Source organism: Drosophila bipectinata, chromosome 3R (genome assembly GCF_030179905.1).
Source record: "Drosophila bipectinata strain 14024-0381.07 chromosome 3R, DbipHiC1v2, whole genome shotgun sequence".
Taxonomy (NCBI): Eukaryota; Metazoa; Arthropoda; class Insecta; order Diptera; family Drosophilidae; genus Drosophila; species Drosophila bipectinata.
In genome coordinates this window covers 9,022,373-9,042,954 of record NC_091739.1, presented here as the reverse complement: position 1 = coordinate 9,042,954, position 20,582 = coordinate 9,022,373, and the positions used below count along the sequence as shown (strand labels likewise).

At 42.0% G+C, this 20,582-nt stretch overlaps 1 protein-coding gene and 2 non-coding genes across 4 annotated transcripts in view; all 3 read right to left on the bottom strand.

The window, feature by feature from the left end:
* The window catches only part of sr (stripe), a 40,028-nt gene that overhangs the window by 3,570 nt on the left and 15,876 nt on the right, over nucleotides 1–20,582 (bottom strand). Inside the window, exons 1-2 of one of the 2 annotated variants that reach the window (XM_017246697.3) lie at nucleotides 7,020–7,542; nucleotides 2,158–2,811 (exon numbers count right to left, since the gene is read on the bottom strand). In XM_017246697.3, the coding sequence (XP_017102186.2) occupies nucleotides 2,158–2,779 (622 nt within the window). In that variant the 5' untranslated portion in view covers nucleotides 2,780–2,811; nucleotides 7,020–7,542. Of the gene's footprint in view, nucleotides 1–2,157; nucleotides 2,812–7,019; nucleotides 7,543–20,582 lie in introns of those variants that run through there. The other variant, XM_017246696.3, reaches the window with a different exon arrangement.
* TRNAG-UCC (transfer RNA glycine (anticodon UCC)) lies at nucleotides 19,286–19,357 on the bottom strand. Its single transcript has one exon. It is a non-coding gene; the product is annotated as a tRNA-Gly (tRNA).
* Nucleotides 19,678–19,749, bottom strand: TRNAG-UCC (transfer RNA glycine (anticodon UCC)). Its single transcript has one exon. It is a non-coding gene; the product is annotated as a tRNA-Gly (tRNA).

Sequence of the window (20,582 nt, the reverse complement as noted above, 5' to 3'; positions counted from 1 at the left end):
GTTGCACTTGGGGGCCAGGCAGAAGTGTCGGCGAGAAGACTAATTACGCGGCCAGCAAGCCGAGAGAATCTTTCCCTTCTTTTTTTTCTGTTTCTGTTCGCGTTTTTTATACTGCTCACGATTGCCGTCATTAATGCCGCCTGGGACTTGAGCTTTGGTCTGGATATTGATTGAGTTGCATTGCGCCTAATGTGCTGCGACATCAATCTGGTTTTCAGCAGAAGAGGAAGGGCGCTTCGATTCACAGAAAACTATAGCGATAGCGTTTCTATTCTCTTAGTCGCATATATTTGCAAGCCCCATTAATGCTGTCAGGGCAAATTATGTGGCCAAAACAAAAAAAAAAATTATAAAAGGAAGACGGCCACAAATTATGCATATATGTCTGACTGCCTTCTATGACAGCTTATGGCCCAAAAGGAGACGCACTCTAGTCTGGCCAATATGGAGCCTTCGTCTATATATTACTGTTTCCGATCTCTAGACTCTGAGTGAGACATGGCCGGCAGATTGGCCAGCTTGCCAAGTTTGGCGATTAAAAGCAGCTCCATCATTGTCATGCAAATTGTTTTAATGGATTTTCATTTGAGAATTGCCCATGTCTATGATTTTTGTTCTTTCGCTGGCTGGCCAAAGTTTTGCTGGCTGGCACTGCGTGGGCAGTGGTCAGAATTTATGAGTGACATTTTTTTGGCTTCTGGCGATGCTATTTCTTTACATCTAAGATACTTGCTTATGAAACATATTTTAGTCACCAATGCGTATTGGCTTTTTATGCATTTTCAATTGGCATTCACTCGCTTAGCTTCGGCGACCGAAAATGGCTTTGTTTCTTTTCGGGGGTAAGGGTATGGGTAAGGGTAGAGAGAGCAATTAAACTCAATTGTTTTTGATAGCGGCAGAAAATCTAGTATACTTTATTTGCTTTGCCTTAATTCAATTAGAAATGCAGCTCCATATGTCTGTACTTATGTACATGTGAGACTGATATGGCATCCGCGTATCTTGAGGCTGCCCCGAGTGAGAAAATTGCGCTCGAAACATTGACACTGAACGGAAATGTTTAATACATGCGCCGTTGTTGTTGCTTCTAGATTAATTAAGCGACGTTGTTGTTGCTCTTTTTTATTTATTATTTTCATTATGCAGTCTTAGAAATATGAGAGCGCTGCGTCGCAACTCGCGAGTATTGCAAAATTCAATTTTATTTGACATTAATGAAAAGTGAGCGCAAAAACAAGGTAAACAAAAATTCTACAAAATTTCTGACATACATTTCGAGAAGTCCGTACACTGATATAGCCATTGGGATGTCAGCGTTTTTATTAATTTATATTTATGTGGCCAAATTAAAAACGGAATATACATAGAAGAAATACTTGTGGGTATTTTTGGCTGGAAATATGTATCTTAAACTGCCCCATAACTTAATAATAACAACGAAATTATTAAGACAATATAAAAATACAAACACACAAAAAAGAAATCAAAAATAAAACCAACAAATCAAGCACAAAGACAGGCAAATACAAACAAAAAAATCTCGAAAATTGGTACTTGAATCTTTTCGAATGTTTATTTAAGATTTTGAACTTGCTATTCGGGCCAAAGCCCAAAAGAAAGAAAGGGTGAAGGTGGAAGGTGGCAGTACAGAGAGAGACAAAGTCGAGATATGCTGAAGTGGCAGGGAAGTAAGTCAAGATATCGGCTAACATAACGACAGTTTCTGCGGACTACTCCACTGAGGCTGATTTATGTTGAGACTTAGGACTGACAACGGATTAGTTGCAGTCTCTGGGGCGGACTGCAACCGGCGTTGCCACTGCCCCATGTGGCAGCTGCGGCCAGCAAGCTGCATCCATTAGCAGCAGATAAAGAAACTACTCCACGGTGCCACGGTTCCCAACCGATGGACATTGGCCACCGAAACCGAAGCTAAGCCAAACTCCATAAATGTTTTGAGGCTTTTTTATCCAAGATTTATAGCGAGTATTATGAAAAGGAACTATGGAACTAGCTTGACAATGCCAAATATATGCCTCTAATCCAAAATAATGGCAAATAAATAAATTGTGGGATTTAATTCAGATTCTATTCAAAATATATCTACTCTAATTCAGTTCTTAAATCTAAACTTAGTGTCTTGTTTTAACTCACCAGTAATTGGGGGTGGTTCCACCACTGTGGTGGGGCCGAAAAATGATGGAATATCGCTGGAAGTGGTCACCGGCGTGTTGAGGTCGCCGGGCAGGGCCTCGATCAGCTGCTTGTGGGCCTCCACCTGCTGCTCGACGGTCACCGAAGAGGGACTCTGCTGGCTGCTTGTGTTCAACAGGCTGAGGTGCGAGGCGGAGCTCCTTCCGCTGCTGGCTGTGGCACTGGCACTGGGCTGCACAGCCACGTGTCCGGGACTGCCGCCCTGGGTGGGCGTGGCCGTTTGGTTACGGGCACGCAGAACGGAATTGTTGGCGGATGCTGCAGCGGCTGCGGCAGCAGCGGCGGCTGCGGCAGAGGCGCTGCTGTAGTGGAGTAGCGAGGATGAGGATGATGAGGCGGCGGAGGAGGTGCTGCCACCGGGATTGCCGCCGAACTGGGCCGGGCTCAGATAGGTGGCCGCCGCCGCTGTGGACGGGCTGCCGCTGCTCTGGGCCGCCGTGCTCGTCTTAAAGAGACAGGTGTCGAAGCTCAGCACATTGAAGTGGGCGGCCGCAGCCGACTCGGTGAGCAGGAATGCGTGATGGGTTGGCGCCACCAGGGTTTCAAGCCCTTCCATGATCATGGCCGCTGATGGAGTTCCAGGGGCTACGCCGCCTAAAATAAGAAAACGAATAAAATGGTTAGTGAGGCTTGCAAAAGAAAGTCCTATAACGATAGACCTTGATCCAGTTTAATTAGAAATAAAGTCTTAAAATGCCATTGGCCAAGTTTAATAAAAGCTGGTAACCATAGAGGCACTCATGCAAAATCATGCTGCGAATGCCATGCTCTTGGCTTTTCAATTGATTTGCCACGACAGCTGTTCGATTGCATAACCAACGAGTCGGTCAGTCAGTCACTGAGTAAGCCGGGTCATCAAGTGGTGAAATTACTTAACAATTTAATTTGCCACAGACTGTTGTCTTGGTAACTGTCGCCGACTTTCGCCTCCTGCGCCCACGAGTGCCAGCAATTAAATTAAGATCGATTAAGCACTTAGTGCTCTGAGCCCTGAGAAGTAGAACAGGCGCTTTTCCCATGGATCGTAGGCCAGGTTTGAAGCTCCCGGGAAGTGGGTCAGGCGGTGACCTTACGCAATCCGCTGCGCAGACTTATGCAACTCGTCTCAATTAGAGCCTGATCAGCGACCAGTGGCGAATATTTCTTAGACAACTGCCCAATAAACATGGCTTATTATTTATTTTGTGGTTTTATCTGCATGTTTATCACAGATAAACTAACCGAAATTGTGATTGCCATCTGCAACATGTTTCGGCACAGAGTCTGTGTCTTCTATCTTTGTTGTCTCTTGATTTCTGCCCCCCTCCATCTGGCCAGTGATGTGGCGTCATCAAAGTCTGAAGTATATACTGCTGGCTGTATATTTTTTGTGGGGCGAAGGCTTGACCGCGTTGATTTGCATTACAAGTGCACTTGTGTTGACAGGCAGCTATGCGCCAAAATAACTACCGTGCCACGGCGTATCCGACAGATACGAGCCTGCTGGAAGGGGAAAGGGGCACAAAAAGTCCCGCTTTTGGCACTTTTGCTTTTTTATTTACATTTGATTTCACGCATAATTTCCATGGCAAAGTGCACTCGAGACGGGCAGCGAGTGAAATTACATTCGAAAGACCGAGCCGAGTAGACCGAGTCTCTGTCGGATGCCACAGATTCGGATACAAGCCACCTAGAGGTACATCAACACACCCGCAGCTTGAGATACAGAGATACATTTGTGTTGAGGCAGCGCGTGCTGGGCTTGTGTGCCTTTTGTCTGCTGTTCATTCATAAAATTATGCGCTCGAGTCAATAATTTTTACAGTCGATCAACGATTTGTATCTTTTTTTTTGTGAATGCGCGACTTGCCACATGAATCATCCGCGGGCGGCCGAAATAAAAATCCAATACTTCGAACCTCTCAAAGTCTGAAAACTGGTTGGAGAGCATCGAATCCACTTCCACTTCCATAACTCCTGCCTCAGCTTCTTTGGACTTCTTGGCCCGGTCTTTGTCTTCCCCTGGTTCTTAATAACTTGGCTAACAATTGACACTCCCTTAAATAAAAAAAAAAATAAAGAAAAACCAACAACGGCAAGCCAAGCCGTAGATGCTGTGTTAGTTTCTTATCTACAGTGGCAACTAGCTAAGACGATCACCTCAAGACTGATGGCGGAGTATTTCGGGTGCCTGAATATCCAGTGTTCACATTAGGCAATTGCCACTGTCCGCATCGCTGTCTACTTTTATGGGTGTATATTGTAAATCTTGTCTCCGGCCCGGGTCCCCTGACTTCTTTCACTCTGCATATTTTTGCATAGCATTTTTCTTGATTTTGTTTTTAGTGTAGTAGGACAGACAACAACACACGTCAAGACCTCTTGCCATGAATGAATATTGGCAGTGGCTGTGCGCCAGAGTGAGATGGATATCCGAGAGATACATTTAACGGCCCGATGAGGAAGAAGTATGTGTGGCGGAGAAAAAAGCGCCAAGCATGAAAAAAATTGTTATGTTGATATTATTTTAATTAAGTTTTGCCAAACCGGTTGCTGCCATTTCCATAGTTACTCTTCGGTTCTATGCTGCTTTATCTTTTTTATTTTTCCTAGCAGCCGAGAGTGTTAACAATTCGAGGGATGGGCGCCAATTTGTTTGCTTTGCAGATGGGATGGCAGGCGGTAGGGTTTGGGGGGGGGACCTGACCCAGACCCCAACTCGAACCCAAACCCGAACCCGAGGCTTTGGCCAGAGCTGCTGGGTTGTTTTCATTGGAAGCATTAGCATTGAAGACCTCATTGAGGATTAAATGTTGAGACGCGTCAAGCGACCTTTGGCTACTTAACGGCTCCAAAAATAAACTACAAGATTGTTGTCTTTACTTGTCCCCCGAGATCTTATGTCTTGTGCAATGCTATCCGCACTCGTATATCGCCAGATTTGCATTCCCAACCTTGACGGATCGCTAGCATGGGTATATCCAAAAATGTGTATTTTTATTTCTCAATTAATAATAACAATAATAATGCAAGCTTTTTTTTTGTTTTCCGTACGCTGTTGTTTTCTTTGGTTATTAATATGAAAAGAAATTGGAGAAACGTTTAAACGAGAGGGAGATGGAGAAGGGATGGCCATCATTAGTCAACTGAGTGAGGAGTAAAAGTATCTTGCAGATACATAGATAGAAAACATGCAAGTTGCATGCGACACGGAGATGATGGAATGGCCGGGCGGCAACAAAGTCCATCATTCACACAGCGGGAGCAGATACATGCACCACCCTCCCAGACCCCAAGACCCCCATACCCTTACCCAGGAGTGTCCAACAAGTTAACATGGACAACGGCAAAAACAAAAACAACAACACCAGACTCTGATGCTTTGGAAGGAAAATGTATCTTTTGCCGCCGTCTTTTGCATGCGTAACACTTTGTCACACTTTTCATGCCAACAGCTAGCTGGTGCTGGTGGCTTGTTGCTGTTTTCCCTCATGAGAACAATTAATGAAAATAAACAGCCGCAGGCCAGACAACAACACCAACAACATCAACCACACCGAATATGTATATTTTTATAACGATATTTTTTTCCTTGCTTTTTTTGTTCGAAATCATTTTAGTGGGCACTTAAATGAAAATTTTCTTGTTTGACTTGGCAGACATAACAACTCCCATTCCCATTCCCCACTCCCGACGGCAACTTCCAAGCTCTCTTGGCCATTTAAATTAGAAGGTGAGGGGGACCTGGCAATGGGGGCGATGTCAAAGTGCCATTTGGCAACTGCGGCAAGTGTTAAATGAACTCTACGACCCGACATCGGCCGTCGGCGCTTTTTGTTTTGATCTCATAATTATTTTGTTAAATACCACAAAAAGCGAAAATTGACGAAAAGTCGGTGGAAAAACTTAAAAATTGATAAATGATCATCCGCCCAGCGTATTTCAGTTTTCATACATTTTCTCCACTTTTTTTGTTTGTTGGTTATGGGAGGTTGCATGTAAATCATGTTGCTAATTGTTTTTCCATTTGGTGGTGCCAGTAGGAAATGCATTAGTCTCGGTGGGCGAGGGCGGATCTGTGGCAAGAGAGTGTGCCAAGGGGGGCGTGACACGGCTGGGCCGGAACGTAAATGCACGGAATGCAGACGGACCAAAAATTTGCCATTAAATTGTAAACATCTGAAATAAGCAGATTGCTCTTTTAATTGAGCGCTAAATGTATGACAATAATTTAATTACAAAAACTGCAAATAGCTAATGCAGTTACACTTGTGCTCAGATTCAGATTTAGATACGGATGCAGATGCATAAATGCCCAGATACATAGTTGCAGTCGTAAATTTTGTGTTGGCCGTTTGGCTGTCTGGTCTCAGGTGCTATCTAAATAACGTGCAGAAATTTTTATTAAGCGTTAAATGAATTTTTATATCTTTCAACAAAATCTGTGAAAATAAACCGAGATCCACAGAACGAAGAGGGCAGACCACAGAGTTTATATTCACAAAAGAAATCATTTTATTTTCCAGAAAAAAAATCTAAATCAAATTCTTGAATAGAAAAATATACTTTTTCTATAAACATGTCACCTAATTTTTCAATCGGATTTTCACTTGGCAAACGACAAGTTTCCAATTGGTCACAGAACACATAAATCAGCATCAAAATATTGTATGCCCTCTTGGCCATCTTATAAATTAAATGTTCTTGCCAATAACTCAAGCAAATTCACATAGAAAATTTTTAATTTATTACAAGTATAAATAAAACTAGAACCACTCGCCACAAGAGGACTAAATTTTTTTTTATCACCGTTCAACACCCACCTGGATCGCAATGGCACTTGCAGAAGAATTCAAAGGGATTTTCCTTTAGGCTTTCTTGCCTTCTCGGCCGTGTCTCTGGCTGACTTAGATTGCGTTAAATTTCACTGTAGTGGATTGCACGAAAGTATCTCGTTCTCACTGCGAGGCAAAAATCAATAAAGCACCGCTCGTGTAAGCATCTTTTGTGGCCGGAGGCTTTCATTCATGCCTGCTGGAATATCCTTTCACTTTTACTTTAGTGTGCAAGTTTCAGTTTTGTATGCAAATATCGCGAATTTTTTGTCGATTTGATAACTTTTTCTATTTGATTTTGTTCTTTGGCACTGCGCACTGCACAAACGATTTAATAAAATATTTAGCTCTTGGGATTTTCCGACACGTTCAATATATATATTTTATTTCGCGTTGAATATCTATTTAATGTTTGCTGATGTTCACCGGAGACTGCTGCTATATGATTTCTTCACTGGTTGCTAGCTGGCTGGCTGGCTGGCTTGCTTTTAGTTTCAACTATTCCGCCGCGTTGTTCGAACACAACTGAGGCACGAGATGCGCACTCTTTCGGTTTTTATGAATGAAACTCAACATCGTCGAGTCGCCCCAAACGGAACGGCACGCGCCCCAATATCGACTTCGAAAAGACGGCTCTCCAGTGGGGAAATCGGGCCCGCTCGCCGACGTCACCACGGCACACAGACAACCAAATATCACGTAGCCGGCCGGTTTTGGATCCAATCGTAGGTTCGGTTGCCTCCCTTCGCTGCAGCCATTTTCATCGCGCACGCGCACTCCAGCCAATCAACAGTTTGCCAGGCCTTTCCGGCGTGGTGAGTTTACGGCTGGGGTCTCTTCTGGCTCTTGCCACGGGAGCTCTCTCCCTCGCTCGCCTGCTCGCTCTCGCTCTTCGAGTTCGAATCCCCGGTGAGGTAAAAATACAACAGGTACCCCCCGTTAACCATATCTATGGGTGTATCGATCCGTGTGCTGGTGTGTGAGAGTCTTAGCGGCTGGCAAATGTTATGATTTCCCGAAATACGTCATCGGTGTGCGCGAAAATTGCGGCCCATTAGCCGTAGCAAAATTATAGCACCGTAGCAGCAATTTTTGCATCGACGTAAACACCGGGATCGGGATCGGCATCGGGATCCAAATTGTTTGCATGAGCCAGCCCGCCAGAAATGTGCCGATTCCTAAACAAATGATTCACTTGACCATTTATGGACAGTTTTTCGGGGCATTGTCTAGCGGATACTTTTCCGGGCGGCCGGAAAAGGTCAGGGTGGGGGTCGGTTTGTTTGCCAAATAGTTCACTAAATGTTTTCCAAGTGTCTGTTGGGTCTAATTGGGACTTCAGAGGTATTGTTTGGGCGATTTTCGGGTAATTGAGATTGTTTTATTAAGTCTTTTGAGTCAATTTGGATTGTTGTTGTCTGTGAGGAACTTTTTAAAAGGTCAGGGTGAGCTGCCCGCCGGCCTTTTCAGGCTTCAATCAAATATTTAAGAAGTAAGAGCTGTCTTTAAACTTTCTGAACTTTGTCCTTTGGGTGTGGAAAGGTTCCAGAAGGTTTAAAGGTTTTCCAACAATAGAAATTTAATTTTTATAGAATTTATTTAATATTTTTAATATATGTTTGTTAGTTCTTAACAGGTTTTTTTTTCATTACTAATATTTTATTTATGTTTTAAAATCAAATGTTTAAGTTTCTGTAAACTTTCGACCATCATTTCCTCATAGTTCACGTTTCTGTCAATTTTCCAAAAATGCCTTGACAGCATTCGGAATTTCGGCTCACATGTTTATCATTCGCTCACAATGTAAACCAAACAAAAGTTTTCATGTGCTAAGGACAAGGTTGCACGTCAGTTGTGCAATGTGCATTCCGCATTGCTTTTACTGGGAAACATAAACAAAATTGCAGTCAGAAATAGTGCGAAAATCATATATTGAAAAGATGCCAGAAAAGAAGCTGCACGAATTTTTACGAGCCTTATTCTCTGCCAGCGAGCAGGGGCTGGGTTGGTAAGGAAAAACTACTCTATATATAACACCAAGAAGTATCATAGTGATCAGGTGATATTAGTGGTCGCATCATAACCCAGACACCGTTTTTTGTGTTGATTGGAGAGCACACGCCATGCCCTAAAAATAACAACCTGGGAAATGTTTTTTCTTTTCTCGTTTGCCGGTAAAAAGTTCAGAATCAGACAACAACAGAGTACGTCAGATATCTAGCAGATACACAAAGGATTCGGATAGATGTACGGATACATGCGCCCCCACCCAAAAATAGAACTTTGCCTCATTTGTGAAAGTTTTTTGCCAAACAAAATAAATACAAATCGCATATGCTCCCGATTATTTTTAACCTTCACATGATGCTGACCGCCGGGAGGTCTTCGGGACTATTGGGGTACTTCGGAAGGTGGGGGGAATTGGCCAAAATGAGTGTGATTGAAAGGGACAGGCAGAGGCCGTCGGCCACCTGTAGGCCAACGAACGCCAATAAAATTTTGTGAGATTTTCATCTAGTAAGAGGCGAAGAAAATGAAAACTCATTACGCTAAATATAGCTAAATCTATTCACACAATTTCTAAAATTTTCATCGCCGATTTCTAGTGACGTTGTTGAGGTTGAGGTTGTTGTTTGGCTTTTATTATTCCGCTGGGGAGGAGCGGGAAGGTGCGAGGTGTTTTTCGGCCCAGCCCCTGACAAAACACCCACGAAAATAGTTTGCACAATCTAAAAATACACTTTTGTGGCGATTGTAAATTATTTGCTGCTTGTCTGATTGCCGTTCATCCAAAGATGGACATGGATGTGTTTCTGGTAAGGGGGGGCGTGCTACGTGGCTAAGCGCTCAGGTGATGACTGGAGACTGGAAGCTGGAAGCTGTGCCCCCCAATTGACTCAATCAGCTGTACTGCACCTTTTCCTCAATTTGGTGGCACTGCCAGCAGCACACCCAGGACAGGTAAGTTGTCTAATAAACGTGTTCCAAATAAGACAAAAAAACCCAATAAATTTTGCCAAGATCCAATTTTTTCTTTTACAATTATTAGCAAACTAAATAATGATTGCTTGATCTTTGAAAGTAGAAGGTTTTATTTAATTAAAAGTAAGTAGTAAAGGCTTAAAGAATCCAATCCCTGTGGCTATGGCTATGGCTACACCAGAGTACTAACCCTTTTGGTCCAGAGCTCTGCTCTTAATTCTTTGGCCATCTTAATATCCAACATTGTATTGATATCTATATCTGTCTATATGCCAATTCTATGGCTGTGTTTGTGGTTCGTGTATCGTGTGGGTTTTCTCGGCAGTGTTATCTCATTGAGAACGTTGCCGAGCGTGCGTGGGTCAATTGGGGAGACTCGAGTGCTGCGACTGTTGCCTCTTGATGAGGCAGAGGCGTTTGATAGTCGCAAGTCGCAAGCCAGATGACACATGGCACGCGCCCAGAGCACACACAGCTACAGATACATTTGTATCTCTACAGTCCCAGATACACGACAGTCAGACAGACAAACAAAACAAACAAACATTGGCGGAGCGAGCGCATCAATGCCAAACCGAGCTCTGTCTGTGTTATTTTTTTCATTCAGCTATATTTTTTTAATCCAAGGTCCGTGGTTTTGCCGTAAATGGTGAAAAGTTTTGTTAGGGCAACTTTTGAGTTACATGGCGCGTAGGCTGTAATTAAAAGCATATTGACTGGCAATGCAACTCGTTTGCTGCCGTCCCGCTTGCACTCGACTTCTCGAGTATCTATGAGATACACTTGAGTTAGCGCGCTGCTTTTTTCCATCTTTCTATTCACTTGTTATTGGTTGGCAAGTCTGTGGATTGCCCTCGGAACTGAAATTGTTTTGTTTTCGCCGTGTCGACTGCCAATGGGGGCTTTGTAAAGTTTTTGGCCTGATTGAAACGCACTTGATAGTCGAGCAGCTGCTGTTGCGCAAGCCAACTTCATTTTGGTTTTCTCCATAGGTGAGAGCCATAAACCAATGGCCAAGTGGGCGTTTTGGAATCGAGGTGTGAATAAAATTATATTCGACTTTTGTTATATATATTTGTAACATATATTCATTTTGGATTTATGGCCCCTGCGACCGTTTTGATGGTGCTTAAATTTCACCTCTTGTAAATTGTCAGGACCAGAGACGAGAGGCTCGCTTTTATACACTCTGTCGCTATGCTGTTTTCCCTGTAAAATTCATAAATAAAATTTTTGATTTTTTCTATATTTTATTTCATTTAATTTATGAGCATCATAATATGCTTTATGATCTTGGCATGTTGCCGTAAATTGCTGCAGTCAACAGCAAAAAAACAGCTAGGGGGTGATATTGGGGGGAAATATTGTTGTTCAGAGACACAAATTAGAAATTTAAACATTTGGAAACCCCGAAAAATATTCCATTGGCTAAAATATACTATAGGCTATACTGTGGAGTGGGCGGATTTTAGGGGGATCCGAGAGACATCTCCAGCGCCATTTTCCGACGACGTTGAAAGGTTGGTGGAGAATGAGGTGAGAATTAAATTTAATTTTTGTGATTTTGGTTTTTTATTAGTTGTCAGTCTTTGAGAAGAAGTGCATAAAACTGATGAAATTAGTACGGTAATTAGTGGAATTAAATATATTGTAGAATGTCATTGGCTGGACTTTAACTTGATTAGAGGGTGACGATTTATGGACCACAAAAAACCCGAATATTTCTAAGGACTTTGGACAATACACGGCAAATATAGGCAACACTTTCTCCGTCTTGTCTCTGTTTGGAAAGCGAAAATCCGGCTGACTGGCAATTGTCTGGCAGCTGCCCACTGTCCGTCCGACTGCTTTTGTTTAATTGCAGACTCTATGAGTTTTGCCACAAAAACATGAATATTCATAAATAATTCATAATAATAACTCAACGCAGTCCCAATTAGGAATAAGCTGCTCAACTCTATTGGAGCCTGCTCGGCTCGGTGAAAGTGTGTCAAATAAAATGGCATCGAAAATAGATTGCACGAATGTGTCTGATAAGTACTTCTCGTGCTCTATTTTGTAGTGGATCTTCGAACCAAAACATGGCAATAATCTAATTATAAAACGCGTGCCTCACTCGAACTAATTTTAAAAACGCTCGTCGATGAACATATTTAGCCAAAAACAAAAATCAAAGCCAAAACAAATCAAAATCCGTTCTTCGTTTTAATTTATTTTCCCCATGGCGTAGAGAGGATTCTCACCGAGATTGACAGCAGATGCTGTGGGGCAGACTGAAAATTGGCCACAATGCTCAATCAGCTGGCAAACTGGCCAAAAAAAAATAAAATAAACTGGGAAGAGCCACAAAGATCTATGAGAGAAAGATGCTACAAATACATTCGTTTCGCCGGACAGGAAAACAAGACCTAAATTGGCCAAAGTCAGCAGGGGGTCCGGCGCTCTCTTGGCTAATATCTCTCTATCCGCTGGATACGTAAGTAAACAATTAACTGCAAAGAGATTTAAATGGCAATTCCCCATCGATCCACGGAGATGACGTGAAAAGCGCCGCGTGCAAACAGAAAAATAATTACAATATAAATTTTCCACGTCAAGTTCATAAATTGTGTGGCGCTTAATCAGCTTCGCCCGCTTTAGATGCTCACGTAGATCTTGTAGTTTTCGGATTTGGATCAGTTGTTGTTGTGCCTATTTTTAGATACTTTTTATTTTCTACGCTCGGTCAAGGTAATTTTAGGCACACTACTTGTACTTCTCCGCCCCGACAATGGGGCTATGGCTGAAAATAGCCAACAATGATTGGCAAAACTCATTGGGTCGAAAAATAGATTTCTTTGCAATTTTGGGTGTTTGTTTTTCCTATCTCTTGGCTGGGTTTTGATGGATTGTGTGGATGCATTTTGCCGCTCGCTGAAAATTCGTTGAATTCCACTTTAATGGCTTTATTTATGGGGCGTGCATGGGCAGCGCTTTTTTCGCTTTTTGGATATTTATGACACTGTGTCTCGGCCACAAAAAGTTAATCCCACTAAATGCCGTTGATAGTTTATATTACGATTTGTTGTTCTGGGGAGAATGAAAGATATTCGGGCATTTTAATTTTAGAATTGTGACAAATGCGCAACTTTTTACGGCTGCATATGCCGGAGTGATCCAAGTTCTTTTTTTTTATGATTGATTTTCATTGTTCTTTGAGACTTTAATATGGTTATTTTTCTTCCTGGTGGATTTGGTTCTTAGTCCAAAGTTAAGATATTTGTTTTACTATCTATATCTGATGATAAATTCTGTTTCTTATCCAATATGTATTTTTCGATTTGAATACGAAAATGGGTCGTAGACCAGATTCTCCCAATCGGAAATGGCAAATATTTTTGGCACCTTATCAATCATGATGAACGTCACAGATTATAGTAAGCCGATATCAGATAACTATGCGTACGTTTCCACAACCTGGAGATAAGTCGGGCAGCGTCATAGAACCCGCTCTCAAAGGCATTGTGCGTCAATCAACATAATATACATGGATATATGGATGTCACACGGCTAAATATAGTCATGGCATGCATATAGTATATGTTATAGCTCTATGGCTGGCGATATCGGGATATATCCGCTTGATTAAAAGCACGAAGGGGGCCCGGCAACCGGGATAGACAGGCTGGCCAGGCCAGGCCAAACGTGAACCAATTTCCAATATTGTCAGCTGCTAATGAGCAGATTCCTCGCCTTGCCAGTGCGACAGTGAGGAAACATTTTTTTTGGGCTTTCTGGCCGGGGTATCCGTGACACACTTTGCAGTTGCATCATTAATTTTCAGTTTTCGTTTCGGCTTTTCCATCTCTGCCACTCGGAGGAATGGAAGGCCCTCGCATCCGTATCTTGGGCTAATGACAGAAAACTATCTGGCTTTGTGTGACAATGGGCCGAGGCACACGGCTAGAAGGCTAGAAAGCTAGAAGCAAGAACAAATTTTGTCGTGTTTACGCTGCCAGATTGCCATTAATTTTATATTTATATAGATATATCCCTGCCCCGGCATTCCTGATGTATCTTGTAATTTTTAATGTTCGCAGTGTTGTCGAGTGGAATTTTTGATTCGAACTGAAGTGTGCCACGTCGTTGTTGCTGTTGGAGGTTTTTATTGATTTAGTGGCCCATTTCCGTCCCTCCTCTTACCAGACTATTTATAGAGCTCCTCTCCCCCATGACGAACCAGAAATTGCAAGCCTATATTTAGTCCAATATTTAGATCCAGCATGTTTACTTCTTCCCGCACATTTTTGTGTTCTGTGCTCGGATTTGTTTAGAAGATAGCGACGTCATAGTTGTATTCTGGCCGAGATATTCACTTTTCTCATGAACTTGACGTCGGCGAATAATTAGCTGAAAGCATTTTTGCTTCTTGTTCAATAATAATCAGCAGCTAATACTCGTTACGTGAAGCGATATAAATAGTACGTGTGGGCTATTTAGCCACGGAACGGCCACACATGGAATGAGCACTATATAGTTCAGTTGAGAGAAAAATGGAAAGTGTTGTTGGAATTTGTGCAAAGATGTTTTTATTTTGGTAGGTGATTTTTGGTCCAACGCCGCCAATCTCAATGCCCCGCCGGCCACCATCACCAATCCTAAGTATATTCTGTTTTGGTTTTATCTCTTGGCTTTCGTCATTTTTCATGCCGGAAAGTCCGGGGTGGATGTGTCGTTGTCTACAAGTCAGGCAGGTCTCATTGGGGCCACATAAATCCCTTCAAATGCCATGACATGTAAATATTTTCCAAGTCTTCTGGCACAGTCACAGCAAAAGCCAGAAGGCAGAACAACTCTCTTGACTTGCGGAGCGCTTATAAAATATAATTTCATTCTATAAGAAAAATGCAAAGTGACAACATAATTCGCCAGTTTATCATAATCAAAATACGCCTACATTGTTCGCCTTACTTTTTGTAGTTGTAGTTCTCTCTCTCGGCTGTGATGCGGCATGCAACAATTTACAAGCAACAACAACTATGCCAAATGCAACACCAGGACAACAATGACACAGACGAGTGTCAGGCCAAGTTGCGCGAAAATAACTTCAAATAGTTTATTTGGTTTTCAGTACTCTCCTAAGGAATTACACGAAATTTCTTTTCGCAGCCTGACAACTTAAGTTTTTAAATTGTTTTTACACTTCACTAGGAAATGGTACTTTGAATAATAAACAAAATTAGTCTGCAAAAATTTAAGTAATGGCTTTAGAGTACTAAAGCCTCGACTTTACTTGCTTTTACCTTGTTGATTTGATTTTGATTCTGGACACTAATGTGCCAGCTTCTGGTCTAATGTTGATAATCTAGCTGCAAATTAATGCTGAACACGAAGTGGAAAAGTCTTAGCATGCATCAAAATAAATCATCGTGAGTGTTGTTCTTAATTAAAACCGAATTGTTGTATGCACCCAGTTGCGAGGACAGACGGTAGATCTGAGATCTCTATGCCCCGCCATTCAAAAGTTTCCAGTCAACGAAAAAAAAAGCCAAAAACTTTTTAATGAAATGTCAGACACTTAAAGAAGTAATTTTATTTGGCACTCTTTGAGCCAAAGTCGAAAAACAGGTCAAGTAACAAAATGATTTTAATGCTCAGACAATGTATGAGCATATTATACAATTTTATGAAAGACGTCTCGTCCAAATTTGGTCAAAAGTAGGCACCACAAATTTCGACTGTGCTCCGTTTTTTCTTCATTTTTATTCAACCATCATCTCATCGTCGGTTGGCATTGTTGTTTTCGGTTGGTTTTGTTTGTATCTTGGTTCCCTTTGACTGGTCTTAACCAATTTTGGGCAAACTTTGTGATTTGTGCTTAATTGCGGTTTTGCGTTTCTCTCCCTCTCGACGGGCCATTTATGGTAACATTTGTGTCGAGAGTCGCAAAAACAAGTTAATAATTTCGTGGCTGGCTTAATCATCGTTAGCCACGTCAGGCTTCTGAGCCGACTATTTTTAACAAAACATTTCACCCTGGAAACGTGTTGGGATTTTGTCTGGGGAGCTTCTGCTTTTGAAATTGCTCTTCGGAATTGTGGTTTGTGGTCTTCAAATCTTAAAATTAATACTTGGAAAATTTGTTGAAGCTTCACTTTGCTTTAAGTTCAACAAAGTTTGTCAAAAAAAGGAGAGGATGGTTAAGGATAAGTAAAAACGGACGATTTAAAAGGTTTCTGGGATAAAAATAAACAAGAAATCGCACCTGTTCTAAAATTAGTAAGTGAATGTGTACCTCACTCATCGGCCATCAATTAAGATACTATTTTTAGAGACAGTGTCAACTGTACAACTGAATAATGGAAACTTACGAGTCGCTTTCCTCAAACTGCGTCAAGCGAGCCTCTGCGAAAGTGAAAATGACGGAAAAAATGGCCAGCCGACACAGACATCTTTAAAATTCCACCTGTTGTCTGTGTGTGAAACTTTCCACAGTCAAGGACACTGCTGGGCCTTGCTTTCGTCATCGGCCACTTCCGCCATCACACGGATGGGCGCTCCCTCACGCATACCGACAGGGACGGCAACGCAGGCGCCCTGCTAAGTATGCTATACATTGTCGCTTTCATTCATAAAACGGAGCGGGCCCTCAACTAAGTTTACGCAAGAAGGTGGGGAAGCTCCTTGGAGAACTCGCAGGAGAACCATGCCGGCAATTTTTAGCTCTATCGATTTTCGAAATTACCCGAGAATAAAAGTCCTCGAGAGAGAGGGAGAATTATTGCTCCTTGACTTTGAACCAAGGAAACTTAGTTCACACGTGGCAGTAAGTTCAAAGTGCGCCAGCCGGTATTCCAGGGCTTGTCTTTGTTTTATTTCACTTGCATTTTTATGCATATATACATATATTTTGAGCCTGCAAAACCGGTAAACATTTATCATCCTAGCCGTCTCTGTCGCGCAACCAACCCGACTCGAGTACTGAGGCCTTGCCAAGAAGGCGTTCAAAATTAAAAGTCTCTCAACTGCAAAGCGAAAAAATAAGAAGAAAAATAGCGCCAGCAAAAACAAAATGCATTGCGCAAATGCGAATGATATTAAAATGAAAAGTTTGCCAAGTAATAAACTGATAAAGAGGCGACGTCTGCGTCTGACGTCGACATATCGCACGAAGGTAACTTTTTAAAGAACATGGCGCTACTTTTGGATACTCTACCTGGCCAAAGGATATATCATTGGGCTGCTTATTATATAATATTTATTGAAATTCTTGGCTTATAGATTTATTTTTATGAAAAAGCTTTCATATTAATATCTGTCTGGTTTAAGAAGTGTAAAGTTCGCCCTTTTAATCCAGTACCTTGGCAGGGACATTCTCACTTCGGCTATGGGAAATCCTACTTTTCCTTTCTGCTTAATAATATACACGCACTCATATTGCGATCCAGTTGTTGTTATTACCATGGCAGTGTGACTGCCTCGTTGCAGCAGATAAATGTAAATTATTATGTCGTAAATTTGTTGACTGCCATGTTTGTGGCTGCAGCCTCACACTGACATGGCCGAAAGAGACCCCAGCCGACCAACCAAACACCAACAATGCCAGTCGACTTTGCGCCTTTGCCGGTGCAAATTAAAACCCCTGAAAATGCTTAATAAAATGACTTGATTGAGTCGCCGTTTGCATAATGCGCCAAAATAATAATAAAAACAACAACAAAAATAAAGGTAATAAGAAATATTGTGCAGAAATGTTCAGGTATTGAGCCTGGGCGAACCGGATGCCTAAGATAGGCAGCAACATGTTGATTTATTTGAGGCGGCACACGACCAGACGACAATGACATACGCATCCACGGGGGAAAAAGTGCAAGTTGCTGGCGCGGCGAAATACGTGGGCCAAAATGGCGAAGAGGCGTTCCAGATTGAAGCGTGCCAAAAACGCCTTCGTTTCTAGATACATTTTTTTCAGATTTTGCACGAGCTAGCGTGGCGAGTGTGGCGTGCGCCAAAAGGTTCAGTCCGCCCTTGAACTCATCGCGAACGCATTCGGACTCGCATTCTCATGACTGACCGACATTTGCCAGATCAGTGGTTCAGGTGGGTGGATGTGAAAACGCAAACAAACAACCCCCGCACAAATACTTACACAAAACTGAACTGAAACTGAACAAAAACCGGCCACAAACATTTTCGCGACCAGACATTACGACGTCATCCGTACGTTTCCTACACTTGTCGATGCCAAGATCGCACGCAGAATTTTCGCTTTTGTGTGGAGGTGGTGGTGGAGGAGTATCCCCACGTGATCTGTGGCCGAGATGTGGTCGAGAGTCGCGTGCCACATTGTCCTACACACTGCTACGGGTCACTCAACTGAACTTGCTCCATAAAAAGAAGGCGGCATACATGACTAAAAAAAACAAAAACAAAAACAAAACGTAACGTAAGATCTCCCGGAGAATGGAGGCGTTGCCCGGCTTGACTTTGCCAATTTGGTTTTGGCATGGAAAGTGGGTGCACTTAATATGCACACTCGCTTAGGCGCGATCAATTTTCGTCTAGTGGGGGTGTGGGAACTTTTGGCCGCCGCCTGCTGTTTTCTGAATTATTGCACATAAATTTCACACACAAAGTAGTTTGGCTGGCGACTAAACTGCACCACCCACCCAACATAACGGGCCCAAGAACCCGGCACCCCAGCACCCCAGTGCACCAGCACACCAGCACCGAAGTGAACCGATCCCAGAGACCTGGGCGATCGCCTTTAATTTAATTAGTTGCGCGTGCGAGAACGTCTCCCAATGGTGCGATCTGGTGGGATCGGATCTTCGGGCTGCCGGTTGCCAATGCCAGGTTCCATGCTTCAGTTGGAACGCCTTGTTATTTATGCGTCGCCTTCTTTATGGCTTCCCATATAAATTCTCATTTTGCTTGTCATCATTTTTTGTGTGAGTGCGTTTTGCTGGGCGGTGGCAGCTGATGCGTTAAGCGTCCGGGATTTTGGTTGCAAGTTGCTGGGCATTTGAGGAAATTATGTGAATTTCGGATGATCAGTATGAGGATGCAAGTGGTCAATTTCGACAATTTTTATTTAGCGTATATGTAATCTGGGAAAATAACTACATGGGTCAAGATGTACTGTTCCAAATGCTGAATATTTAGGCACTTTTGCCATATATAAACGTTATCTTAGAAAGAACTTAGCTTATAGCACGTAGAAAATATTTAATTGAAATTTATACTTTAAAAAAAATAAGAAAAATAAAAACTTTTAACAAAAAAGTTACATATGCGTCGGCCGGGAATCGAACCCGGGTCAACTGCTTGGAAGGCAACTATGCTAACCATTACACCACCGACGCCATGTTTGTGGCGTGATTATATGAAGATCCATATATGTGAAAGCTGGTCGAAAACTATAAATAGCTTCTTTTTTAAAAACTAATTAGCAACATTCATATTTAAAATGTTTTTGAATAACTTTCACTAATAATAATACTAACATACCATAACATTTTATATGCCAAACTAAAAATTATATTTGGAATCTCTCCAGTGTGTGTCAATATTTATAATTATAATATAAAAAGAAAGAAAACGCTACTTTAACGTTTAAAAAAAATTTATAATTATTTATTTATTGGATAATTAAAACAATTAAAATAAAAATAAAAAAAATTACTGCGTCGGCCGGGAATCGAACCCGGGTCAACTGCTTGGAAGGCAACTATGCTAACCATTACACCACCGACGCCACATAATCTAAGCGAATTATTCGCAAGTGAAAGGTTTCGAGGCAGATTAAAGATATGTTTTTCACAACATGAATTAGCTTAAGGCTTAAGTTTCCTTTCTATAAATCAACTTGATTATTGGATTTGATTTATGGAAATCCTAGTTAATGGGCTAGCTTGCCTTGCCAATATGCAGATTAATTTCTTTTCAATATTTTTAATTGGTTCTTTTTAGTGGTTCTTTCACTCAACGGCTACAGGAAGCACTTTGTGTAACTATATTTCTTATGAATTTAATTAAAATGAATAAAGTAAACAGTCGGTGGGGCCGAGTGGTTCACAAAAGCAACAAGCGGCTCCAAGCCACATCGACTTCAACTTGACTTGAGTGTGTCTGTGTTGGCTTGTTGTTGCTGGTGTTTCTGTAATGGACGCCCACCCAGTAAATGTCTTTTGCTGTAACAATTTATTATCACATTTACGTCTTGGCATCGGCAGCAATTAATATGAAAAGTAAATGGTGGAAACAGACACAGAAACAGAAAATAGAAAATTAAATGAATGAATCAACTCCGAACGATCGGCGAGAAACAAAACGAGTAAATCATCAATGAACAAAACCAAGTTGTAGCCAGCTCTATCCCAATATCGATATCTAGTCGTATCTGTTGCTGTATCTGCTGTATCTTTGTGTTGGCGTCCGAAACCGCAGAAACAACAATCGGCAGCTTTTGACTTGGCAAAGCGTTTGCCAATGCAGAAATCAAATTAGCCACAACACAGTCGCAGCTAGCTACGAGCTAGCAGCTAACAGCTAACAGCTCGTAGTTTGTCTTGCGTATCTTACAGATAC